This window comes from Larus michahellis, chromosome 1 (genome assembly GCF_964199755.1).
Source record: "Larus michahellis chromosome 1, bLarMic1.1, whole genome shotgun sequence".
Taxonomy (NCBI): Eukaryota; Metazoa; Chordata; class Aves; order Charadriiformes; family Laridae; genus Larus; species Larus michahellis.
In genome coordinates, this window is record NC_133896.1 from 98,037,382 (window position 1) to 98,063,097 (window position 25,716).

Consider the following 25,716-nt stretch of genomic DNA (forward strand, 5'->3'; position numbering starts at 1 on the left):
GCAGAATATACAATTGCACAGGTGGGAGGTGTGCATCAGGCCATTTGGAGAACAAACTGTAGGTGTAGAGTAGGAAGCCCTAGCAGTGATAGCAATGTGCTGGAGATGAAGGGAGTGGAGCACAGGGAAAGGGAAAGGCAAAGCAGGTAGATAGAAAGACAGTGTGGGATAGATTGAGTAGCAGAAGAGCAAATAGTTTAGAGAAGGATTGGCAAAGCTTTAAGAATAGTAGCCCTGAGTGAAGCTTTAGATAATTACTTGGAATGTAATAGTTTTATTTTCTCCTCCTGTTTAACATTTCTTCTGGCTGGACCGCAAAGTGCAGCTTTTATTAAACCACAGAAGTGGCTCCAGCTCTTATCTTGCTAGGGGAAAGAAAGTGGCAGAGGTCAGCAGCTGAATATGTTTGGGCCAGGAAATTAAAAATAAGGACAGCACTGCAGGTAAAGGATCTCTTTGTCAAGATGGTTTTCAGGAAAGGCTGGGGCCTGCCCCTCGAGGGTAGTGGCAATTGGGGAATTCTGTGGGGAGAGCAGCCTGTGGGGGGAATGGACACCTCAGCAGTGACTGGAGCTCTGCCACGCTGCTGCGAGTACACGGGAGGGGTGTCAGTCTTGCTCTCTGCGCCAGGTGCACTTGGGTCACAACAACACCATGCAGCGCTACAGGCTTGGGGAAGAGTGGCTGGAAAGCTGCCTGTCAGGAAAGGACCTGCGGGTGTTGGTCAAGCGTGCCCAAGGTGGCCAAGAAGGCCAGCAGCATCCTGGCCTCTATCAGGAACAGTGTGGTGAGTAGGACTAGGGAAGTGATCGTCCCCCTGTACTCAGCACTGGTGAGGCCCCACCTCGAGTACTGCGTTCAGTTTTGGGCCCCTCACTACAAGAAAGACATTGAGGTGCTGGAGTGAGTCTAGAGAAGGGCAATGAAGCTGGTGAGGGGTCTGGAGAACAAGTCTTAGGAGGAGCAGCTGAGGGAGCTGGGGTTGTTCAGCCTGGAGAAAAGGAGGCTGAGGGGAGACCTTATCACTCTCTACAACTACCTGAAAGGAGGCTGTAGCGAGGTGGGGGTTGGTCTCTTCTCCCAAGTAACAGGAGATAGGACAAGAGGAAACGGCATCAAGTTGTGCCAGGGGAGGAAAATTTCTTTGCCAAAAGGGTTATCTAACACTCTAACAGGCTGCCCAGGGAAGTCGTGGAATCGCCATCATGGGAAGTATTTAAAAGACGTGTAGACGGGGTGCTGAGGGACATGGTTAAGCGGTGGTTTTGTCAGAGTTAGGTTAATGTTTGGACTCGATGACCTGAAAGGTCCCTTCCGACCTAGGCCATTCTATGATTCTATAGCCCATAAAACACGCTGACCCTTCCTTTGAGGGGCCTCCCACTACACGCCCTTCAGGTAAGGAAGACAGCGCGCAAACTCAATGGAGAACCCCATTTCCAGGCGGCACTGCGGGACGGGGCAATGTCCCGCCGCACCTCCTCCCGCCCGCCCGCAGCTCCCGGGCCCTGCGCCCGCCGCCGCCTCCGCGCACGTGTGCTGCGCTCCCGCCGCAGCCCTCCCGCTGCCCACGCTCCCCCCCGCTCCTCATTGGGCCGGCTTTCCCGGGAGGAGGCGGCCACACCCAATCAAAGGGCAGGTCGCAGCCCCGCCTCCCGCCCGCCGGCGAATGGCCTTGAAGAGCAGCCCCGCGGGCCGGTGGCTGGAGGTGCCTTTCGGGAGCGGCGGGAGGTGACCCGGGACGGGCCTGCGGTCGCCATCCCCCGCCGGCCCGGCCCCGGGAGCGCCTCCGGCCGGGCCCCGGCGCAGCATGGCGGGGCCGTGGGGGGGCCGGCTGACTCGGCGCTCCTCCCAGGTTGGCGGCGGGTGCTGCTGGGCGCTGCCCACGGGGCTGCTGTGCGCCTACGGTTTCTTCTGCAGCGTGCGACCCTCGGAGCCCTTCCTCACCCGGTACCTGCTGGGGCCGCACAAAAACCTCTCCGAGACCCAGGTACTGCGTCCCGGGGCACCTCGCCCCCTTGGCCCGAGTGTTTTCCATTCGGTGCGTGGATTACCGCTGGCTCTTCCCTCCCCCAGGTGTTCAACGAGATTTACCCGGTGTGGACTTACTCCTACCTGGCGCTGCTGTTCCCGGTGTTCCTGGCCACGGACTACCTGCGGTACAAGCCCGTGATCCTGCTGCAAGGCCTGAGCCTCATCGTTACCTGGTTCATGCTGCTGTATGCCCAGGGGCTGTGGGCTGTCCAGTTCCTGGAGTTCTTCTATGGGATGGGGACCGCCACCGACATTGCTTATTACTCCTACATCTACAGCGTCGTCGATATCAACCTGTACCAGAAGGTCACCAGCTACTGCCGGAGTGCCACCCTGGTGGGCTACACAGTGGGCTCGGTGTCCGGGCAGGTCCTTGTGTCCGTGGCAGGGTGGTCCCTCTTCAGCTTGAACGTTATCTCCTTAACCAGCGTATCCATTGCCTTTGGCACAGCGTGGTTCCTGCCAATGCCACAAAAAAGCCTTTTCTTTCACCATGTCTCAAGTCAGCAGCTCGGTTGGGAAATGAAGGTCATGGACTGTAAAAATGGCTCTGCTGTCCAAGATCATCCTGCCGTGCAGAGGGCACCTGGCTGGGAGGATGAGACAAAAGTTCCCTTAAACGGGGAGGGTCATTCAGCAGAGAAACAGGTGAGATGTGCCCTGGGTTTACATAAGTAGGAGATACAATACTGATGTGGCTGTTGTGCATGCTTATGTGTGTATATGTGTGCATACATATATGTGCGCATATGTATGCGCATATGTGTACACAGCAGTAGAGGTGTAATATCCAGTAGTGAAAAGTATACTTTTGCTTATCCCGCTTCCTTATTTATAGCACAGGGAAACTTATTCCTGGCTTTGTTTTGCTGATGAAGTGTGATAGGCTGCTCCTTAGATTTATGAGGTTGTTCTGCATATCTCACAAGGCTGTGATTAAAATTCTCTGGGCATCAAATTGCCGTTCAATGGTACAAACCAAGGGACGTTTCTAGGGCACTAAAAATTGTTTATATGTTCAAATTCTGTATGTGGTTCTGGATGCGCCCTGTGACTTGCAGAAAAGAGGCAATTCTTCCTGCACTGGCATTTTGAAAATACTTGTTACTTCAACTGTTGTGCAAGTCATACACTAATAAGCTATGTAGTAATTGGGTTTTATCTTATGATCCTGGAAGGAAACTGGTCCAGGAAGCAAACTGCGGTAGTCCTTGAGGGCACTTAAAGGCTGACATTGATTAGTTATAAATGGATGGAATACGGATAAATTGCAGGAAACACCTTTGCGTAATAACAGCTTAATGCAGCCCATGAGGGCACCCTGACTCCTGGCTTTTGTTGGCTGCGTAACCTCTAACAAAGTCACTTGTGTGGAAACAAGCGTGCAGGTGCCTTTGTTCGGTGGCAGGATGCGTTGGGTCCCAGGAGGTGATGAGGGGGCAGCCTCCGATTTTGAGGCCTGATGCGTGTCTGTAGTCGCTTGCTGGGCAGGTCTCTGCCGCCCTGCTCCAGGTTGTGCAGATGTACGGAGAGCCTGTCACGGGAGGGGGATTCGGGGCCCTAGGGGAGAGGTCAGCTTTGCTCTTTGGTCAGGAGGAGGCTGTGCTCGTTCTGAGAACAAGCCAGAAGGCAAGTGTGGCTGTTGGTTTAGTCAGCTAATGGGTATTTCACTTAGCAAGTAAGCCCCAGTTAGCTCAGTTGGGGGAGGCTGCATCCGGCACTGCTTTCAGCTTCCTTTCGCTACAGCTGGGAATTAAAGGTATTAACATTCCAGGGACCTAATCCTGCCCCATCCAGCCCAGTCTTGTGTGGGCAAAAGTATCTTTAACCATGTTATACTTGCATACTGAACGGTATTTGTTAAGACAAATTCTGTACCAATAATGACTAAGGCATTAATATCATTTACCTGTCCCTTTTGTTTATCTTACTCCTATCCTGTGAGAGCAAGGGTGGTTCCAAACTCATGGTGAAAACTTTAAAAAAGGAGTGAGTACACTTGCATAACTATCCGGAGTTCAGTTAGACCAGGTGCTAAAGCTGAGAAGCACTGGAGTGTGATGATAGTCCTTCTTACTAACATAACTGCAGCCATATTTCACGAGCATAAATGAGTGGCTGTACGAATAATTGTACTGAAGAAGCATTGCCAGGTGGTGGGAGGGTGGACGGGCTTATCAGGCAAGTGCTTGGGTTGAATGTGGTAAATCAGTTTTTGCAGCATATGTGACAGTTCCTTTCCCTGGTTTTCCTGCGCCTAATCTTGAGCTTCGTGTGAAACCTTTGGTGTGGGAGTTAACATTGCTAAACTCACATTGCTGCAAGCTGACCTCTTCACAAGTTGTTCTGTTGGGCTTTGGAGGAGCGGCATCCACGCGCAGAGCAAGCCTTGTGCCATTGGCAAAGCACCAGCAGGACTGTCTGGTGTTTAATAAGGATGCTCAGAAACCAGTGACGCTTCAAGGGGTGGAAAAAAGGGTGTTCAGGACAGAGTTAGGTGATGGTCTTTGGGGATTTCAGTAGAAACGCCTTAAAATTAGTTTTATTGTTCACGGAGTATAGTCTTTCCCGTGCACTGCATGATTCCCTCAGGGAAAGGGCGCACTGCCAAGATCCCAAAGTTGCTACAGCTGTTTGGAAACTGCTCCAGAACTGGTGTGGAACAGCACAATGTGCAGTGGCTCAATCCCGTGACAGTGCTGTGTGTTTCCATGCAGGGAATCTAAGTTCACGGGTGCTAGAGGTGATGAGTGGGCCTTGGGGCCTCTGCCCAGTGTCACATGAAGTAACTGCTGCTCTGACTTAGACAAGAAGGGTCTTGCCTGTCTACAAAGACTCTGTACATGTGTACATGCATCTAATAAATATTTTTTTTTCAAACCACTTCAAGGGCGTGCCCCCTCCCACACTCTTTCTAGAAAGATTTGGAGGGGAAAGGTTCATTTTTATCTCATGCCATTTGTCAGAGGACATGTATATACGGGAGCTGCCGTTTGTGATAGCAGTGTGTGGTGGAAGAAGCTTCTATTTCTCCTCAGATCCCCAGGCAACATCTCTCACCTTCTCAGAGCCTTGGTGAACATTAACAGGAGTAGAGCAGGGCATAATGAGATTGCTTCCTTGAATATTTATAATCACTGAATGCTAGCACTAAAGAAAATTCAGTTATTTGTGGGGAAATATACTCATCAGGTGGCTTTCATGTTCTCTGCGTTACCAAAGTTGGTTGAATTTGGATCAGGACTTAAAAGTGTCAGTAATGCTTTTTGCCTTTAGGATTTGAATGACTGGCTTCTGATCCCATCTTGTTAAAGTGGATATCATGTCCCATTCTCCAGTGTCTCTTCTCACTGGTAGCCTCCAGTGGCTCACTTAGTACTTCTAGCATCTAGCAGTTACTGCTCTCTGCTTGAGAGACAGAGATCAAGGGGTGCTTGGGGCCGAACCCTTTCTCTGCGTGCATGGGGACAACCCTGCTTAGGGGAGAGCCCAGCTGCTGGGACCATGGGATGGGGAAGCTTTTTATTCATTATTCTGTGGAGGTCTGTGTCCAAGAGTGGTACTTCAGTCGCCAGTGATCAGAGCACTTGAAAGAGGCAATTTTGCAGAGCAGTGTGGAGTATTTATAACCAAAGACTAACATTTTTCTCGCCTTCCTTCTCCAATCTATGCAGGAGCAGAAAGTAGACATCGTAAAGGTGCTCAAAGATCTCTGGCGGGACTTCCTGCAGTGCTACTCCTCCCGTACCATGCTCTGCTGGTCCGTGTGGTGGGCACTGTCCACCTGTGGCTACTTCCAGGTCATCAACTATGCTCAGGGCCTGTGGGAGATGGTGCTGCCTTCTCACAACGCAGAGATCTACAATGGTGCCGTGGAGGCAGCCTCGACACTACTAGGTAAGCTGCTGGCATTGGCATCGCTCCCACTCTACTGTGAGAAATGCCTTGTGTCCCTCAAGGTCACCAGAGCGTGGTTTGCAAGTGTCTTGCATGCAGGAGAGGCGACCTCAGCATTCAGGATGAGTCTTCCCCGACACGCATGGGTACGGTACTCAGTATTGAGTTTGCTGATGCATGCAGCCCTCATTCCTGTAATCCCATGTGTAGGTGTTTAAAGGAGCTTCCCAAGTCAATCTTCATTCTGAAATATTTGGCAGAAGGCTCCAGGCATGTGGCTGAGTCTGTGTTCTTGGCTGTCACTATGGCAGTGGCATTATGCTTGTTTTAATCACTCAAAGTCAAACTAAGGTCCTGTGTGTTTATTGCTCTTTTTCTCTGGCAGCATAGGGAACACAGGAGGGTTTCCTGTATACATGTAGCGTGCAGTGAGCCACGCTTAGTCATTTCAGCACTGTTAAACAGAAAAGCTATTAAGATGAAAGAAGTTGCTTGACTTGAAAGGGCCAGGTAGGTCAGTCAACACAAACATTTTTTTTTTTTTTTTAAGTTGTTTAATACTGTTCCATTACCAGAACTAGGGCGATACCTTTCTAATATAGCTAACATACCCTTGCAGAGGCTCTCTAGGTGTTGCTGCAGTGTGTTCCTTTTCTTTGATGGAGTCATTGTTCCACTCTCCTCTGTGGGCATCACCTACTCGGGGACAAAAGAAACCAAGGTGCACAAACAAGGAAGGCTTAGTACTTTCTTGGGCATGCTCAGCCCGCTCTTGGAGTTCACTGGGAAGCCATGGATGTTTTATAGTTCTAAAAGCAGTCTGAATTCATTAAGGAGCAGTTTATTTATCTCTGACTTCATGCCAAGGTTGCATGTTAGCACAAAACTGTCTCATTCCAGCTGATCTATAGATATGTGTTCTTTCCTCTAGGCCAAAGAAGCCAAGCTTTTCTAGTTGTTCTTTGGTAAAGTTAAGCTCTTCATTCACTTTGTCATCTTACTAGCCCCTCTTTGTAGCAAAGCTGGTTTGAGCTGCATTCTTTTTGAAGACGGGTGACCAGAGCTGCACTCAGCTTTATACAGCGAGGCCTCAGACTTTGAAGAACAGACATAGAAGAACATTAACACTCTTTTCTCCCTTTACTAGAAATGCTTTTCCTGATGCATCCCAGATCTGATTTGCCATTTTCATGGCTCTTAGTCATTCTGTGCTCAGTTATGAGCAGTATTTGGCAGCATTCGGGTAAGATGCTGTTGCCATCCCTGCCTGTACCTGTGCTGCCCTGAGAAGGGTTTGAGTAGAGCGTGGTGACTCACGTGGCTGTCAGCTTCCTGTCCCAGGCAAGATAAACAGTATTGCTTCTAGTGAGGTCAACTGACTGTTAAGCTGCATCCCTGCACCTTCTTGGGAATGTGGCAATCCTTTATCAGGTTGGGATGTGGAACCACTGAGTCAGCTGTAGGTGTCTAATTGCAGGACACAGATTGTATATCTTGTCATAATTACGTGTCAGGCTGCTATAACCTTGAGACATAGGGGGAATGAGATCCCCAGAGAGTGATGTCTGTTCCCAAATTTCAGAATTGCTGAGACAGTAGAAAGAAGGCTCTAGGACTTAGCTTGATCTGAAAGGTCCCTTCCAACCTAGACAATTCCATGATTCAATTTGCATCTCAAGGTTTTGCTACTGGGGAGACAGCCTTTCAAAGAGCAAAATGTGAGTCAGGTAGTGTCACAGCAGGCACTGGAAAGAAGAGTTCGGTGAGGGGAAATAAATTCATTTCCCTTGGCATAGCACAAACTTCTTCACTGGTCTGCAAGATTGATGTGAGGTCTGACAGGGTTGCAGGCTTGTACACGCTGGTGCTTCATAAGGAGTCTTCGTGTTCTTGAAGGATTTTTAAGATAGCAGGCCAGCTGAGGGCTACAAAGAGCTTAGATGCTGCACTGTAGCACTTCTGTACAGTGGTCAAATGCTGAATACAATCCTGTTTTTCAGAGATCTCCAGTAAACCTCCCTTTGTCAGTATGCTGTTTGTGTAGTTTGCTGTGTACAGCACCATCGTTATGCTGTTAGTTGCTCTTTGACTTGTTCTGCAGAACAAGGCCTACTTCAAATGGGAATTTTCTTGTAATGTAACATGTATTTGGGCTTCTCAGTAGTTACAACTGTGATAGTGCACGAAACACCCTAGTCTGCTTGTTGACTTCCATGAAATATCACATGCCTTCCACCTTGTGATCTGTTTTCTCCTCTCCCCATCCCAGCTTTATAAAATCCAGCATGAGTTAGAGACCTGTTCTGCCTGTAAAGGATTGTTCTTGCACAACCAACAACACATGATTGTAGCTTGTGACTATGCATCCTGGGAGACATGGATTTGGACTCCTGCTCTTACTCTTACAGCCTCTCCTGGCAGAGAGCTCTAACAGCTGTTTATCAAAGTGGGTGGTGTCTTCCTCTATCCTAACCTCCTAAAGCACCACAAATTAATAAGCTGAGTGCTTTTGAGAACCATGGTTTGCATTTCTCTGTTGCCCAATTGACAACACTGCGAGGGTCAGGCGCAGAGGACTGAGTGGCAGTGGTCTGAGTGCCGGGATTGTTGTTCTTCTGAAGCCAGGGAGGAGACTTCAGAGGCAGTCAGCATTGACCTGTTTAGTTGTGGTTTTTGTCTGTTCCTGTAAAAGTGGAATTTATAGCAGGTTTCCAAGTTGAGGGAGAGGTCAGGAAGGAGAGCTGCTAAGGTGTGCGCATTAGTGTCCCCCACTTCAATCATGTTTGGCTGTTAGGGGCTGTACAGCTTCTAATACAGTCCCCAAATTGCTCCAGTTCTGATAACTAACAGCTATGCTTTCCTTCCCCTCACAGGAGCTGTTGCAGTGTTTGCTGTGGGTCACATAAAAACATCCTGGGCAATGTGGGGTGAGGTGGCACTTGCCCTGTTCTCCTTTCTTATTGCTGCTGCTGTATATATCATGGACACTGTTCGTAACATCTGGGTGTGCTATGCATCATATGTTGTCTTCAGAATTATCTACATGCTGCTAATCACAATAGCAACGTGAGTATCTTTTTAATGTAAATTGCTCTCAAGGTTACAGCTGGTGCGAAAGCTGGCATATTTTCCATGTAACTAGGGTCCTGCCTATCAGGAATTTGGAAATGTGTTGCAAGGGTTTGTGTTGTGTTTCAGGTTGGAAACTGAGGCACAGAGATCTGTTTGGCTGGCAGCCTCAACCAGGCTTAAAAGTCTTGTGATGCTGAAGTGACTATTTCTAAATACTAGATAGTGCTGCTTGCCAGGGGAATGTTTTTCGTAAACATGGCTGGAGTGAAGTGTTAACAGATGATGAAAGGATTATGCTTTGCCTGTAAAGTGTAAACTTTCCCTAACCTGTAAGGAGAAAAACTTTGGTGTTATTTGTCACTTTGGAGAGGAAAATACAGCTATTTCTGAACCATGCATAGATAACCGCTATAATACAGCTCAAGCACCATATGAGGAGAGATGCTGAAACTGGTAACTGCAAAGGCAGCTCTGGTCAGAAGGATGTGGGAGGTTACAGACCACACTGCAGTAGGCCGATGCTTTGAGATTGCCAACAGCTCTCCGGGATCAGTGAGCGCTGGATATTTGTGTGACGAGCACCTTTAGCTGCATTGGACAGGAGCACTGCTTCAGTAAGACTGAATCCCACAGAGCTCCTAAAGGGGTGTCTTTATCCTTTTGGATATTTCTGTGGGGGTCTCGTAGCCTCTACGCTAGTCTGTCGTGAATGTATTTAGAGAAGTACACTGTCAGTGTGAGGTGATCTAGCTGTGGAAAGTACTGGACCAGTCTACATAATTCTTCAGGTTGCACAGTCTTCTTGTCCAGGGATGTTCCTCTTATTCTTGCATTTCCCAGCTTTCTTTCCTGCTCTTATGTTTCTGGACATCCCTTTCTTTCCAGGTTCCAGATTGCTACAAATCTCAGTGTGGAGCGGTACGCCCTGGTGTTTGGGGTCAATACTTTCATTGCCTTAGCACTTCAGACGGTGCTCACTTTGATTGTTGTGGATGCCAGCGGGCTTGGGTTGGACATCTTCACCCAGGTATGACAGGCTCTCTTAGCTTTACTGATGGGAGGGAGGAAGGTAAACCAGTCTGTAAAGTTTCTCAGCCACCTGCTTCTGAGTCAAAGGTTTGCTGAACGAGAAATAATCGCTGATTCCTAATATTTTAGAAGAGGGAGTTCATGTATTGACCTTCTTACAAATTTGGTAACTGTTTGGTTTAACCACTCTTTTTTTTTTTTTTTTTTTCTCCCTCCTTCTCTGCAGTTCATGATTTATGCCTCTTATTTTGCGGCCATCTCACTGGTGTTCTTGGGCAGTGGCATATACAGTATTATGAGAGCTTACAGAAGACAAAAGCAGATGCGAAGTAGATCTCCTGAAAGCCAGTAGTGCGTGAAGTGAAGACTCACAGTGGCTACATATGAAGACGTAGGTCTGTTTTGGGGTTTGTGTTTTGGTTTTGTGGTTTTTTGTTTTTGTTTTTTTTTTTAAATCTCTGCCTTTTCTTCCCAAGGCAGTTACCTTAATGGTACTTGATCCATATTTATACTATATTAGTAGCACATTTTAGAAGGTAATTGTATTAGCTCTTACGTAAGTAAGAACAAATACCTTCTTTCTAAAATGCCTTTCATTTTTCTGTTGCGTATATGGGATGTGCAGCAAATAACAGTAAGCTTTCTCAAAGAATGAAAGCCTTGGGAGGTTTTAGTCCAAGGCTATGCATTTGGAGGCTGCCGTTGAAAAGGCAGCTTCATGATTGTCTAGTCAACTGCTACTCTTTGTCATTGAAGTGCTGCTGCAGGGCAGAAGTGAGGGCATGCTAACAGACCTCTATGCGGAAGAGCCCCAGGCCTGGGACAGGAGGTGGCCTTAGGCCTGTGCTCTGCAGCGTGGCTCTCCTCTGCCTGCCTCCTGATGCTGGATGATCCATTTTGAGGACTAGAAAACTTACATTTCTGCATCTGCACGTGCTTTCTTGAGTTGCTTGTAGTGTTTCTGCTGGTTCTTTCTGTCGCCCCTGCTGTCAGAGCTTTACGATAGCTGATCATGGTGCTTTCCCAAAAAACTAACTGTGTCCTGGGGCAACTTGTGACACTGGTGAATTGGCTACCAGCAGCGCTACTGGTGCCATGAAGGCCTGTGCCCAAGGGACTGCAAAGTTAGAGTGAAAACTTAGAGGGAGTTTAAGTAGACAAAATGCTAATCTGAGGGACCCTTGGACATCCCTGCCTTTGTCCTTTGGGACTGCAGATTCCTGTGATTACAGGAATCATCGCCTCACAGCCCTGGAGGCTGGGCTATTTCAGTGGGATGGTAGATGTTGGTATAGCACTGAGGAGGATTTTAGGCTATTCTTTGTGACCTCGGAGAATCGTAACTAAATAGACACCTTCGGTTATGGTAGTTAGCAGGTTGACTGCCTGAGGCTTTGAAAAATGCTGATTTCTGCTCTGTCAGTTTTTCCTCTTATTTTAAAATGCCTTTATGCCTCTGGTGAGTCTCTGTCCACTAGTTCTACCTCTGCTTTCCACCGAAGCAGGACAATGAATGTTTGGAGTGGGTAGTTCTTTTATTTTATTTTGTCCAGTCTAAGCAATTTGGGATTTGCCTCATACCTGGTTTTAAAAAATAATTCATTTTTTCCAAATTGCTTCAGCACTGGGAAGGAGTTGCACAGAGTTGTCCTGGGCTTGGGCACCTGGGTACTCATGCACCATGACCAGTACAGCAACGGATACCTATAGTACAATGTGTGGAAATGGCCTATGGGCTGTCCCTGTTGCTGTGCAGGTTGTGATGAGTTTAAGTGTACAGGAGAACCGGTACGGGAGAAGACGCAATGCAGCATACTTCCCCTCCACGCTTTCTCTCTGTGTACTGGTTAGAGCTTCTTCCAGTCGGAGCCTGAAGAAGAAGCTTCGGTTCATTGCTAGCTTTTAGTGCCACGGAGACTTCACAGCATTGGGGTTGGGAAGGCTTCTCTCCCCTGGCTGGGACAGGTACGGCCTTTCTCATCACTTCTGTGAGCCTCAGCCTTTACCAAGCAAGGTGAATGATTAATGTGTTTGGGATGTGCTGTCTGGGGAGCCCTTCCAGGCTGGCTGCTCAGGGGAACCCACTCCCCAGAGCTTCTCTGTGTTTGCAGCCTGCCTCCTAGAACATCCCCCTAAACGTAGGGGCTCAGTTGTACTGGCATTTACGCGTGTAAACTTAACTGCCTTATCCTGAAATGGAAACTTGAAGCCACCCGTGTATATATTCCTTTCTTTACTGTTTTTTGTTTTTCAAAAAAAAAATCAAATCTGAAGCCGTGAAACACTAGCTGACGAGCTGCCTTGGGAAAGGGATAGTAAGTGCACATCCTGCATGTCCTGTCCTTTGGGTTCCTTGGTGTGATGGCAGTTGCAGCAAGGCATGAGGAGTGGGTGTACAGCACTTGTGTCGAGCGACCAAAAGAAGCAGCTCAATTTTAATCACATTTTTCAAACAAAGAAAAAAAATCTTTGATGGGGAACAACCCGGTTATTTAAAAGCAAGTCAAAAATTAACTAATGAATTACAGCAATAATAATGATTTTTTTCTACCAAAGTAATTGAAACTGCAGCAACTGCAATAGAGAGGCATGCCACACTGTGTACTCCTTCAGGCCTGTTAATGCATGGAAGCCGGACCTGGATGTTGCTCAGGTTCCTACGCTGTGCTGTTGCTGTGGTGATGAGGTGACTATAGAGCCTGACTGGAGCTCTACGCGGAGTTACTGATGCCTATGAAATTCTGTAAACATGTTGACATCGGTGGTTTCTAACTGAATAATTATTTTTTTATTAAATAAAAACACTCTGAGAGATCCTGTGCGGCCAGTGTTTGTTCTGCGTTTTGATACCTTGCTAATCCACAGCACTGCTGATGCAGTTGACTGATGTAGGATGTTCAGAGCGTCTTTGTTAAAAAGAGAGAGAGAGGGGGAGAAATACAGGGTAAACCATGCAAAAAGAACCAAGTCTTAAAGATTATAGTCGTGGACTGTTTTGCGTAGGTTTGCAGAACTCTCTGCAAGTGTCTTGGTTCTTGCACTGAGGAACCTTAATTGCTGAGCAGTTCAGGAATACCACTCTATAGTTCCAGTGTGGACTGGCCCAACAGGGGAGAAAATTACTTACTCACTGGTGCAGGGTCACCCTGGTCAGGAAGCATCAGTCTCACTGACGGTGACTGTAAGGGAAAGCAGGTAGAGGTTTGTGATGCAGGAGGACCTTTCTATTTACATTGACCTAATTACAAAATTGAGGCCTTAAAGAAGAAACGCCGTAAACTTCCCCCTGCTGGCACACCCACACTCGACTGCCTTGGAAAGCTCTGTCTTGTGCATCTAGAAGAGGTGACCTGTGCCTGATGGTACAGGCTGGGCTGGAGGGGAAGGTGCTCTCTGAAGATCTGCTGCCAGTTTGATGTAGTTCAGCGTGGGCAGTACCTACCTAAGCCCAGTAGTGGGCTACTACCCAACAAGCCCTCTGCACAGCACCAAAACCAAGAGAAAATGGGTGGTCTGCGGTGGAAGGGAGGTCTAGGAAAAACTGCCGTTCTTGCAAGTGTTGCATTGGGAGTTTTATTGCTGAGGCAGAAATGATAGGACTGTCAGCATGTCAGGCTCGCTCTGAATTTCATTCATCTGCCTTTTCTGGGTGACCACAGGAGTCAGCTGTGTGGGGATGAGCTTCTTGACAGTGTGGGGGTTTAAAATCCCCCCGTGCATAGGGGATTATGCATTAATGCTTGCATAGGGCAGGAAGGTAACTAGTAGCTCATACAGGTATAGCGTTGCCCTTTAAGGCGGATTCAGGCATTTCACATCTCTGGTGCTGGTGAAAGCTGCTGTGACAAGAATCCTAAGCCTGCTCTTGCCTGCGAGCGAAGCAGGTCCACGTGAACCATGGCAATCCTCCTTGCTCCTCCCATCGCATCCTGCCACTCCATGTACAGCTGAGAGTGCTGTAAAGGGACACCCAGCTACTGTCAAGGATCTGAATTCCCACATCTGCAAAACAGTGCATGGTGCAGCTTGATGGAGGTGAGATAAATACTACGCGGGGCTGGGGTGCCTCCCTGGGATGCTGTGGCTGTTTCTTTGTTCCGGTTGATGCCGGGGGCTGCTGGAGGTGAGTGTTATCGCTGAATCTGTGTATCCTGCACTGGGCTTGCTATGATGCTGGTGAGACATGGCACAGTGTTAGGGGGAGAGGCCAGTTGCTGGGCTTGTTCTGTCCAAAAGGCGAGGGATAGTAAGAGCTACCAGAGGCTGTTTCAGGAGCAGCACCCACTGCTGTCCCTCTGGGCTAGCATGGGTTTTGACAGCCCACCAAGGCATGGCAGGGTTACTCCCAACCACGCTGTAGCTCTGTGTGTGTGTGTGAAACAGCCGACTGCTCTGGCAGTGCTCTTGGGGAAAGGGAAGGGCTCTGCGTGGATGTGATTATATTTTCTTCTCTACCAGTGTGATCGTAGCCAAGTACTGGGAAGGAAAGAGGGACTTTGGTTATGGAAGGGGCAGGAGACTGGGAGATGTGGACCCTGTTCCTAGCAACTACTCTTGACAGTGTCAACTGTTTCCTGCACAACAGGCAAAAGGTGTTAAGGTGCTTGTTTGACATCGCTCTGGAGGCGTTAGGCAGCCTTTCTCTGCCAAACATACTTGCTCTGAGTAAATCAGTGTTCCCTAGACAGTGTCTGAAGCATTAGTGACATAGAAAAGAGCAACATGTCGGGGCCTGTGCTCGGAGCCCTGTACTGCTCAGCTATTTCCATTGCATTTTTTCAAGACCGTGTTCTGTAGCTCCCTCACAGGTGGGGACATCTGAAAACCTAAATTTAATGACATACGGGTTAATGAATGCATGCATGGATTTAGTTTGACCTTAAGGTATCATTACATTATCATTATCAAGCACCACAGCTTGGTCTTCCAGCATCGGGGTCTAATCCTTGTCATACAATCACACGGATTTGTAATTAGTTGAACAAAGCATCTCTTGTGAATAAAAGGGGTGGCACTGACTTGCAAGATGAAGCATAAAAGCTGTAGGATAGAAGTGGAGCATAAAGCTTTGATACTGCGCCCAGCCCTCTTTGTTTCATTCTGCTATGAACTTGTCGAAGCCACCCGTCTGTGAAATGTGGAAAATCAGAAGTTCAGCAAATTGTCTTCCAGCAGAGGAGAACTGCGTGACCCTGGGTGAGGTTGCTGGTTGAAGTTTTCCCAGGTACAGCGGCAACCATTGCCAAGCAGGTACCTGAGAGTTACCTCAGGAAAATATCAGGGAGCGCTGGCAACCTGCCACAATCAATGTCAAACCCCGTTTCTCTTTCTGTCTGTAGGGTGTGGGATTAGCAGAAACCCCAAGGTCGTAGAGTCCAGCCTCCTCCTGTGATGTGTGGCCTATGACAACTGCCTTCAGAGACCTCCTGAACCCCACCTTGAAGGGGTTTAGCTTGCTGCCCCGCGTTACTTTGAGCGAAAGGGTGACTCTACCCGCGTTACTCTGAGGGTTATCAACGCCCTGGCTGAATGTATTCACGCCTATTTTCTGCACTTACTCTCATTATCGTTAACCCTTTAGCGCAGGGACCGTGCTGCCCTCTGAGGTGTGCGGCTTTCTGGTGCATTTGTAGGCTGCCACCCTTCGCTTTGCTGGGCCAGTGTATTCAAAACTGGGGGCCACAGCCGGGTGTGGGGTGGTGCTGCCAGCAAGGACGACTCCCTCCTTCCCCCCGGGAGCGCCCCCCTCTTGGAGACGCGGCGCTTGTCTTCACCCACGAAAGCTCAAATTTTGATGCCGCTGGCTCTCGCGCTGATCGAGTTGCTCGTTGCCAGCCCGAGCATGAATAATACAACACAACAACTGCCGATGCGCAGGCCGCTCCCAGGCAAGCGCATAATGTAAACAGCATCAAAAGGCTCTCGGCTGGCCCCGGGAACGGTGCCCCTCTCCCGGGCACTCACGGCCGTCGGGTCCCCGCCCGCCGTGATATGCTTTGCTTTAATTTCCGAGCGTTACGTGACATTTTCTAAGGCGATGGGAAAATAAAGCGCCTTCTGACGGGCCCTCACCCCTGAAAACGCAGGACAAAGACTGGCGGGGGGGGGGGGGGGTGGCCCCTGCGCGGAGGCCCGTCCCCATGGCAACAGGCTGTGCCGACCCGCCAGCGCGCGCGTGCCCGCGGCGGAGCGGGGTTTGGTCCTCGGGGGCCACCGTCGGCGGTGACCGGCGCTGCGGGAAGGTGAGCGGCGGCGCGGGGGGCCAGCCCCCACTGCTGCCATGGCAACGCCGCCGAACGCACCGGCGGGGCGGGCCTCGGCCGGCGGCGGCGGCGGCACCTCGGCCCCCGGGCCGGGGCGCGGCGAGACCGCGGTGAGCGGGGTGTCCGAGGCAGGCGGGGTCGGTTCCCGTGGGGAGCTGTTAGTGCCGGGTGAGGCGGCCGGCGGCCTCACCTGCCGGCTGTGCCTGGGGAGGCGGTCGCCGGGCCAGGTGAGAGGCTGCTCCGCCCGTATGGCGGTTGCTGGTAGTAGCGGCGGTGAGGCGGAGTGTGTGGGGCGGTGGGTGCCGTCCGCCGGTCTCCTCGCCTTAAAACGGGGAGCCGGGGCGGTGCCGGGCCCACCGGGCGGCGCTGAGGGCCGGCCGCGGGGCTGGGCGGCCCCCGCCCCAACAGGGCTGGGTTCGGTCTTCTGAGTCTGTCTGTGTGTGTAGATGTTGGTACGAAGAGGGCAAAGTAAGCAAAGTCCAGTCCATCACTTTGACCCTCTCCTTGTGACTGTGCCTGACCGGCGCCTGGGTATGACGGCGGAGAGGCGTTACTGAGCTTTGCACAACAATCCAGCCACAGCACACGCCCCCCCCTCCACCACCCCACCGCCCCCCCAGTTAGAATTAGAAGCAGGTGAAAACGAAGGCTTGGGATTTTCTGAATATTTTTTGGTCCCTGTTAAAACTGAAGCACTTTGTTCTTTACTTCCTAAGACCCTAAATAGAACAGGAGTTGATTCAGGATTTTCTGAAACAAGGTCATTAAACTGAAATTATCTCTTCAGCCATGACTACTTTATGTTACAATAGAAGAGGCTGATTTTTATGCTGCTCTCCTTTATTAGACATATCCAAAATAAATTGAACAGTTTTCTGGATTTGTGTTGAGTGTCACAGACTGATGTGAACGTGTTTTGTTAAAGGTGCAATTCAGCTTTGTAGCTTTTGCATCTGCTTACCATAATTATGAAGTTAAAACAAAGTACTTTTTTGTGCTGAATACGTACTAGAGCAAAGTAATCTCCACTAAGAACCCAGGTACATGTCACCACCCAAACCAAGGATATTTGTGAAGGAAGGGGCATTTCCAAGCAAAAAGGATGACATGTCGTATGAGAAGAGGTACAGAAAAAGCATGATGGAAATAGACATGGCGTGGAAAGCCAGGGCAACAGTCTGAACAAATTTGAAAATTTAAACTCAGAGAAATCTAGAGTGATTCTTGCGGCAGGTGATGGCTAAAAAATAAATTAACTAGGAGAAAAAAATGCCAGATTTTCTTGAACAAAATACGGATCAAACAAAAAGAAGAGCTTTTATAAAGTTTGCATACAAACAAGGTTGCAACAAAAGTGCCCAGCTTTATTACTGTTCTTTCCTCTTAAAAAAATCTTGACTAAATTTTGAGGTCTAACAGAGCAGCGCTCTTGTCAAGCATGAAACAGTTTTAAGAAGAGGAGCTGGTATTCATGTGAGTAAATAACTGAGAACTCCTGGATGCTCATCAGAATTTAAAACAAAAGCTTGAAGGAATTTAAGCAGCATCTTCTGGATGAAAGGGTTTTTACAAAATGTATGGCAAAGTGCTAGACAGATTGGGAAGTCCAGGTGCAACCCTTCTTGTCTGGAAGGGCAGGATCGTCACACAGCAAGTGCTGTCCTGCTGTTCCAGGGCCGTCCAGGGTCAGAGCTAACTCTTACATCCCGTATTGTGTTGCCATATGCTAATGCTCGTATCTGGTTCTTTTAGTATGTTGTAAATAACACAGATTTGTCCTACTAGAGAGACACTTAGAAGTGGCACCTTCTAGCCTAGGGCAGAGGGAACAAAGAGAACAGGAACTTTTGAATAATCAACATTTCCTTCTTTTAAGTTGCTTTTGTAAACAGTATTAAACAAACTAGTGAAAGAATGATGAGTGGCTGATCTAACACTTAGGAGATCATGAGTTCTAGTCTTAGCTGTGTCAGAGACACACTGCAAGACATTAAGTCACCTCGGTTTGCTTTGACTCAAATTTTGCCCTAGTAGTGGGAGCTGGAAGTGCCCAAACTTTTCGTGTTTATAAACCATTAGTGATCCTTAGTTGTGAGGTGCTGTGGCACTACCCAACATGGTTGTATTGATACTGCTCACAAGCTTGATGTGGGTGCCATAAGACATATCAATGTTCTATATTTATGTGTCACTAGAGTTTTAAAACAATCTTGTTTTCTCTTTATAGTATTGTTCTAACACATCGCCAAAATGAGTGAAAAGGAAGACCAAGGGGATCCAGCAGATATGGGTGATTTAACAGAAAGTGGAGAATATGAGGATGACTTTGAAAAAGACCTTGAATGGCTAATTAATGAAGACGAAAAAGAAGACCTTGGTGAAGGAGAGGTATTTGTTAAATTAAAGGCTAGTTGTCATATTTAGAAGACAAAAATGAGTACTATTTGGAATCATAAGCACAAAATTCAATATGGTTTGAAATGTGTAGGTATATTCACTGAATTTTGACAAGGAAGTTTATTTGAAATTATAGTGGAAAATAATTCAGTGAACTGGTTAGTTTGATTATAACTGTTTTAAACAGAAAATTCAGTGTTCATTGAAAATAATATGTTTGTTTCAAAAGTACTTCTGGGTTCCTTTAAGTGTCTGTGCAACACACGTTCTGTTTTTATGCTGTCATTGATTGCTGGTGGTTAGTTAAACTTTGTGCAGATGTGAATGTGGAGAAACTGTTAGTGCCAAAAAAAGCTATTAATTATGACATGCACTATTTGACAACCTTTTTAGAATTAGGGTAGTTAGTACTGCTCTTCTCTCTCGCTATTTCTTTTCTCTTTCTCTGATACTGTTCTTTGTTGGGAGAATAGACTAGTTTATTTTAATTTTTTTAGAATCCTGAAAAAAATGAAGAGGATACTGAAGCACAAATTGTTAAAGTTGTGGACAAGTTTGAGGAAGACAATGAGGAAATGGAAGAAAATCCAGATCAGCATTCAGAGGCAGATGTAGATGCCAAAGTGAGACCCTCTAATGAAGAGAGTTTGGAATCCAGGCCTGATACTAAACAGGGTGACCGTGTATCTGATACCGATAGTGAAAGCTCTATCCAGGAATCCAAGCTGGAAAACCAGCAGGAACTGGATGAGGAAGAGGATGAAGAAATAAAGCGTTACATCTTGGAAAAGATTGAAGAAGCAAACAAACTCCTGGAGAATCAGGCTCCTGTGGATCAGAACAGAGAACGAAAATTAAAATTTAAGGATAAGTTGGTGGATCTTGAAGTTCCTCCTCTAGAAGATGCTGAAGTTTGTAAAACTGACCTTGGAAGAGGAGATGATGTTTCAAATAGGCTATCTCGGTTGCACATTTCTAATGAAATGGGACAGGAAAGCACATCAATTTCACCACGTGCTGGCAAGGATGAGGAAAGGAAGGATGGCAAAATCCTAGTGGAAAAAGATGGGAAGTTTGAACTCTTAAGTTTACATGACATTGAAAGCGAGGGTTTTTTGCCCCCTATAAGTGTATCTTTTACTGATATTGAAACTCAACATACGTCTCCAAAATCTTCACACTACGGTCCTTTTGCCACTGTCTCTGGAATGAAGGAAGTACCTCCAGTAAGACCAGGAGCACATTCTGTTGCTCATGGTGGAGAAGAGTGTGTGTATTTCCCTAAGCCTCCATCTAACCCTAAGCGTCGACCAAATTCTGCTATCAGTGCTGCAAGAGGACTGGGAAGACGGAAGACTCCACAGAGAGTGCAGTCTGCAAATGTGCCTGTGAGAAGCTCCACTTACTGTCTTTCTCCCAGGCAAAAAGAATTGCGGAAGCAGCTAGAACAAAGGAAAGAAAAACTGAGGAAAGAGGTAAAGGCATAGAGGCAACAAGTAGATCACAGTGACCATACAGTTCCTCTGCTTCAGAGACCACATGTTCATGGCATTTACTCCGTTTTTCCATGATAAAAGAGGCAATAATAATAATAATTATCATTATTCTCCTCTGGAGTTTGTACAGAATCTGTCAAAACTCCTTTCCTTAAAAGAAAAAAAAAAAACCCACAGAGTGGCATAGGATCATGCCTTGCTTACAGGAGAAATCAAGTATTTATTCAATATATCCTTCATAAATAGGCTGCCTTCTGCTATATTGTACTTACTGCTTTTGCTTATTGACTCTTTTTCTACCTAGGTTCCGTTACAGCCCCACTGTTTACTGGAACGTAGCACATGGTATCGCATCTCCATAGATTACACTGCAATGTGGGAAGTTAACATTAACCACAGTAATGCAGGTGCTCATTTGGGTGCTCGTAAAGTATGTAATAGGCAATTATCATATGTGAGAGTGTTCAGTCATAAAATAAGATTTATACAGGAGGATGACTGTGAGAACTATGAACAAAGCGGGGTGTGTTTAACGTGTATGGAAGATACAGCTGACTTCAAAAGCGGCGTGCCTTGTTGCTTGCATAAGATGCATGCAGGTGAAGTCGTGTTGACCGATAATATAACTGGATACTTTTTTTCTCTAAAGGTTTTTGCATGGGTGAGCGTTGTAACTTTTCTCAATTAGTTTGTTGCAAAGTAGGTTATTCTCCCCTTTTTCTGCTAGTGGATACTACTTTTCCTTCTGATTTGGTTTAACTGGGCACTAGGGAGAGGAGAAAAAGAAGAAAATACTCCCAGTACTGCAGCTATTCTTCTTCTATCTATAAAGGGCAGTAATTTAAAAGAAAAAAAAAATTCTAGAAAATCAAATCAGTACCTTATGTATTACTGGGAAAAAACCCTTTTAATTCTTTCTCACCTCCTTATTAAGAAAAAAAAATATTTAATAGAGAGGCAGCCTCTGACAGCAGTAACAGGAACTTCAGAAATCTTTACCAAAGATTTAAAAAACTTAAACATTTGCTTAATTTCACATTATGATGATACAATTGCAAAAAGGTAGCTTACTATGCATGTTGCTCTATAAAAACAGCATGGAAACATCTACCATTTTTCTATGCCACAGCGTTCTAAGTAACCTGGATTAAGTGGCTTCAAAGTTGCTTTCTACCCATGGAAGCAGGTCTAGCCTGCTTTATTTAAAAATTTTGCTGAGCCTTAGCTCAGTAACCAGGGGTATGAAATGTGAAGAGTTACTGATGTGTTTTCTTTGTACACAAAAGACTTGATCTCTTCACACAATGCTCCGCCTATTTAAAGTAAAAAGGTAGCATGGTGGAGGTAAGGAAGGTTATTTTCCTAACAGTGTGTGCTAAATCTCTTCCTCTTGGCTGATTTACGAAAAGGTAAGAATGTATTACTGTATTTTCTTCATTCTTGAATGGAGTTCTTCCATTCTGTGATGGATTTCACAGGCATGAAACATTTCTTGACATTACTAGAATCCGTTTCCTTCATTTTGGTGGTGATTCTTTCATTTCAGTAGATCACAAATTGTAAATTTGGAGAGTAGTCTGAAAGTTGTGTGTAGGTGGGAGGAACATCATCTGTTTGCAAGAATAGATTTCTTTGAGTGCTGAAATTAGTGGGGATTGTAGCTTTTGTGTCAAAGAGAATCAAAACCTGGCAAAATGTCCTCATCAGCTTTCTGAACTTGTTTGAAGCCTTTCTCCTCTTTGTAGGTACTTGTCATTAGCTAAAATGTGAATAATATTTACAAAAAACTTTTTCAATTTTGTAAAAATAATTTTTGTAAACTTGAAAAAAGTGTTAAGCTGTTAACACTCCTTAAGTAAATACATTACAACTTTATGTCCAGAAAAAAAAATCCTTATTTATAAGGTAGTGCCTGCAGTCCATAGGTAGTTAAATATCCTTTAGGGTTTAGTGGTCCAACAAGCCTGAGAGTTTTGTTAATTTTTAAAATGCATCAGTTTAATCTGATTTTAAATCAATCAGAGCTATTGGGCAGGCTTAATTTAAAAAGTCTTCACCTGTTGCTATTCAAATATCTGTGAGTTGAGTTGTATCATGGAAATGGAGGTAATCACAAAAAGGGTTAAACAGAAAGTATGTGAACATAACCCGAACCGCAGAAGTGCTCAAACTTGTTTCTTCCTAAAAGTAGTATCAACTATGATGCAGTCATTGAATATTCTTGTTTCATCAGTATTTTTGTGTCTCTCTCATGTAACTCAAATGGCTTTTGTATTGTCTATTGTGACAATGAAGGCCTTTGCAAATTAAGACGATTCTCTTAAAAACTACCTTAATTCCATTCAAGGAAGAAGAAAGGAAAAGGGAACAAGAAGAACAGAAAAGAAGAGAGAATGAGATGGTTTTTAAAGCTTGGTTACAGAAGAAGAAAGAACAAGTGCAAGAAGAAAAGCGAATTCGTCGTGCAAAGGAGCTAGAAGACTTGAACAGCAAAGTAAGATATCCTTAGTGTAGGACTGGGATGTATAGTGCTCTTGTTAAATAGGAAAACCAAATTCTAAGCCTGTGTTCTTGGCTAAGTCTTATGGTTTAACCCCAGCCAGCAACTAGGACCATGCAGCCTCTCACTCACCCCTCTTCCTCCCCAGAAGGGTAGGGAGAAGAGGGAGAAAAGGAGGGGAAAGGGAAAAAACGCCTTGTCGGTTGAGATAAAGACAGTTTAACAGAATAACAGAAAAGGAAAATAACAATAATAATAATGGTAAAAGAATATTGTGGATTGGTTGCCCAGCCCAACCTAAGCAGAGATCGCGGATTCTGCCCCCCAGTCCCCAGCCAACCCCCATTTATATACTGAGCATGACATCTGTGGTACAGGATATTCCATTGGCCTTTCTATTGTTCGGTCTAGGCTCCTTCTCAGCTTCTATGGGAAGCTGAAAATAGTCTTTGACTAGTATACACATCACTTAGCAACAACTAAAACAATATGCATTATTGACATTCCTGTCCTACCAAATCTGAAAACACAGCAACCATTAGAAAGAAAATTAACTCTATCTGAGCTGAAACCTGACACTAAGCATATGACAATTTAGAGTTACACGAAATGTTTTTGTTACGTTAGTTTTAGTGAAGAACTAGATTGACTTGCATGTTTAGCGTTGTTCTGCTTGTCAGGGTGGCTTGCATCGTAGAAACTGCGTATATGAACTTAATAGCTATAAAATCACAGGAGATAGTGATGCTCCTTTTTATCAAGAGAATGACTTGATTGAATCCTGCAGTGAACAAGCAGCCAGAAAATCCTTTGAAGTGTGTTCCTTACATCAGAACTTCTTGACAAGCAGTTAATGCACATGACCTGACCAAAACCTGAGGGTTCAGATGCCCTTTTCTAAAGTTCCTCTGCCTTGCAGCAAAGGGCTTGAAAAACTAAATTCAGGATTTCTTAAAACATACCACTTTGAATGCTTGCTCATGTTTTGCTCTAGTTTGTTTATAAAGTATGTTTTGTGCATGGGAGATGCCAGCAGAGTTGAAAAAAGTATTGTAATGTGTTAAATATAAAGGTCATTTATTGATAAGCCTTGTGTATATATGTCTTTTTTTTTTTTTTTTTTTTAAATAGGAGCGGAGCAGGAATCCAGAAGAAGCCTTCAAGTTATGGCTTAAAAAAAAGCACCAAGAACACATGAAAGAAAAACAGATTGAAATTTTGAGACGCCAAGCTGAGGGAATTGCTTTTTTTCCTAGAACAGAGGAATGCAACAGAGCCTTTAAAGAGTGAGTAGGGTTACTCCTAGGGAATCATATTTGAAAATTTTGTAGTCTGTCAGCTTAAGACTGTGGTTATTTTATGGTACATCTTTACTGCTGAAGTCCTTATTGGTTTGGAATTTTTTTTTGCATAAACGTGCCCTCATGAACCTACACCCTATAGCAGAAATGCATCAATTCCTTGATGTTGTTTGTTCACTATTGTGAAATTACTTGTCAGAAGCTGAGCCAAAATAGTGAATTGCTTCTGCTGAAAATGGGAGATCCTTGTCCTCTACCCCCTTTTAGCCTGTTCTGGAGCTGGCTTGGGTTGATGCAGTTCATTAAACAAGCAGGAAGTTAATCCAATAAAATGGATTCACCTCGAGTCCATGAATTGAATGAGCTCAACAAAAAGGGTGGGGGGAAGGTGCAGAAGCAGGAGAATTGGGATAGAAAAGTGGTGCCTCCTGTGTTGAGGAGCAGCAGGTTTTTAGACTTGGCTCAGCCTAACTTTATCCTATAGGACAAGGTGACTCTAGTTAAATGGGAGCAAGTTGCCTTTGAAGAGATGAAGTAAAATTTTCAATTGCAACCGTACTTCTAGTCCTGTTTCTGTCTCCACAGATGGCTAAAAAGAAAGAGAGAAGAGAAACGAGCAGAAGAACTAGCTGCTAAAGAGAGAGCAAGGCAGCTTAGATTAGAAGCCAGAAGAGCAAAACAGATGCAAAACATCCACTGCATTAATTCAGAGCCTAAATCCTTTCGCTTCACAGACCATTACAGTTGAAAGTTTGATGTAACCTCAGAGTTCTTGGTGGCAAGCCTCTTAATTTTTATGGCTTGACCTTTTGCTCTTTACAGTTACTGACTTTTTGTGGTGTTTTTAAAGCTTTTGCGCAAGTTTAATAATTCCCTTCACTGACAATGATTTTACTATTTATTTGTAATTTTGCTGAAAAGCCTGCTTTTATGTATAACTCAGGGATCTTCTTGGTTTGACCAAATCTAGTGAGATCTATATGCGAGGGTGGCAAATAAATACACAGTTCATGTCTTTAAAAGGCACTTTATACTCAACTCCACCATGAATTCCTGGATGCAGGCTATTATGTAAAATGTTGAATTTTTGCTGGATTGATATTGCTATTTGCTGCTGCTTGTGATGAGGACTGTGCAAGGTGTTATGTTGTTGGAAAATGCTGTTTCTTGTACCACTTCTTATTGATCTGTTGACCAGCTGTTCATTCTGGCTAGACCAGAGGGCTATTTTATTTTAGTTCAGGGGAAGTGGTCACTGAAGGCTAACATGTCTGTGAACGTGCAATAGTTTTTGAAACTTATTTCTGTGAGTCATATTCAGTAGTTTTCTATTCCATGAAATTAGAAGTGTTGTGTGAATTAGGACCTTCACTAATATCAAGGAAGCTGGATTCCTTGTATACTTGTCCATGTTTGCTAAGTCTATTAAAATAAACTACATCACCTTACCCAGCTAAATTTTGAACTCTTGTCAGAAAATAGGCTGAGGTCACTCATAAAATCAGTAGAAGATGAGGAACATTTTGTCCAGCTATGTGTCCAACAGATTTGGCAGTGATCTGGCATTGTACTTCTACTTTTCCACATTCAAATCATTTTCTGGAAGTACTGTAACAGAAGGAAGCGTAATAAATGCAAAGCCAATTTGCCTTTGGTATTTTTCTTTTACCAGTTTGGAGATAGAGGCATATTGAGAGAACACTGGTGTTTGACTGGAGGGGGTGTGT

The 25,716-nt window shown here is 45.7% G+C and overlaps 2 protein-coding genes across 6 annotated transcripts; both read left to right on the forward strand.

The window, feature by feature from the left end:
• Positions 1–1,696: 1,696 nt before the first annotated feature.
• SLC19A2 (solute carrier family 19 member 2) lies at positions 1,697–12,853 on the forward strand. The gene is made up of 6 exons (XM_074594901.1): positions 1,697–1,990; positions 2,077–2,682; positions 5,709–5,931; positions 8,805–8,997; positions 9,889–10,030; positions 10,259–12,853. The coding sequence occupies exons 1-6, from the start codon at positions 1,811–1,813 to the stop codon at positions 10,382–10,384; spliced, it is 1,470 nt and encodes a 489-aa protein (XP_074451002.1). The 5' UTR covers positions 1,697–1,810; the 3' UTR covers positions 10,385–12,853.
• A 966-nt stretch (positions 12,854–13,819) lies between these two features.
• CCDC181 (coiled-coil domain containing 181) lies at positions 13,820–25,638 on the forward strand. Of its 5 annotated transcripts, none has more exons than XM_074595029.1 (6): positions 13,820–14,067; positions 18,523–18,683; positions 19,190–20,167; positions 22,536–22,682; positions 23,820–23,974; positions 24,575–25,638. In XM_074595029.1, the coding sequence occupies exons 2-6, from the start codon at positions 18,546–18,548 to the stop codon at positions 24,735–24,737; spliced, it is 1,581 nt and encodes a 526-aa protein (XP_074451130.1). In that variant the 5' UTR covers positions 13,820–14,067; positions 18,523–18,545; the 3' UTR covers positions 24,738–25,638. The 5 variants fall into 5 exon arrangements, with proteins under 5 accessions (XP_074451130.1, XP_074451120.1, XP_074451138.1 ...); XM_074595019.1 differs by having other exon boundaries at positions 13,900–14,155; XM_074595037.1 differs by lacking the exon at positions 13,820–14,067 and adding an exon at positions 16,214–16,274.
• Positions 25,639–25,716: the final 78 nt, after the last annotated feature.

What these genes read in the sequence shown, in the direction of transcription:
- SLC19A2 (XM_074594901.1), top strand. Translation starts at nt 1,811, where the DNA reads ATGGCGGGGCCGTGGGGGGGCCGGCTGACTCGGCGCTCCTCCCAGGTT. An exon ending in GTCATTCAGCAGAGAAACAG is followed by an intron (nt 2,683 to 5,708) that starts GTGAGATGTGCC and finishes CAATCTATGCAG; the next exon opens with GAGCAGAAAGTAGACATCGT. An exon ending in CTGCTAATCACAATAGCAAC is followed by an intron (nt 8,998 to 9,888) that starts GTGAGTATCTTT and finishes CTTTCTTTCCAG; the next exon opens with GTTCCAGATTGCTACAAATC.
- CCDC181 (XM_074595029.1), top strand. Translation starts at nt 18,546, where the DNA reads ATGAGTGAAAAGGAAGACCAAGGGGATCCAGCAGATATGGGTGATTTA. An exon ending in AAGACCTTGGTGAAGGAGAG is followed by an intron (nt 18,684 to 19,189) that starts GTATTTGTTAAA and finishes TAATTTTTTTAG; the next exon opens with AATCCTGAAAAAAATGAAGA. An exon ending in TGCAACAGAGCCTTTAAAGA is followed by an intron (nt 23,975 to 24,574) that starts GTGAGTAGGGTT and finishes CTGTCTCCACAG; the next exon opens with ATGGCTAAAAAGAAAGAGAG.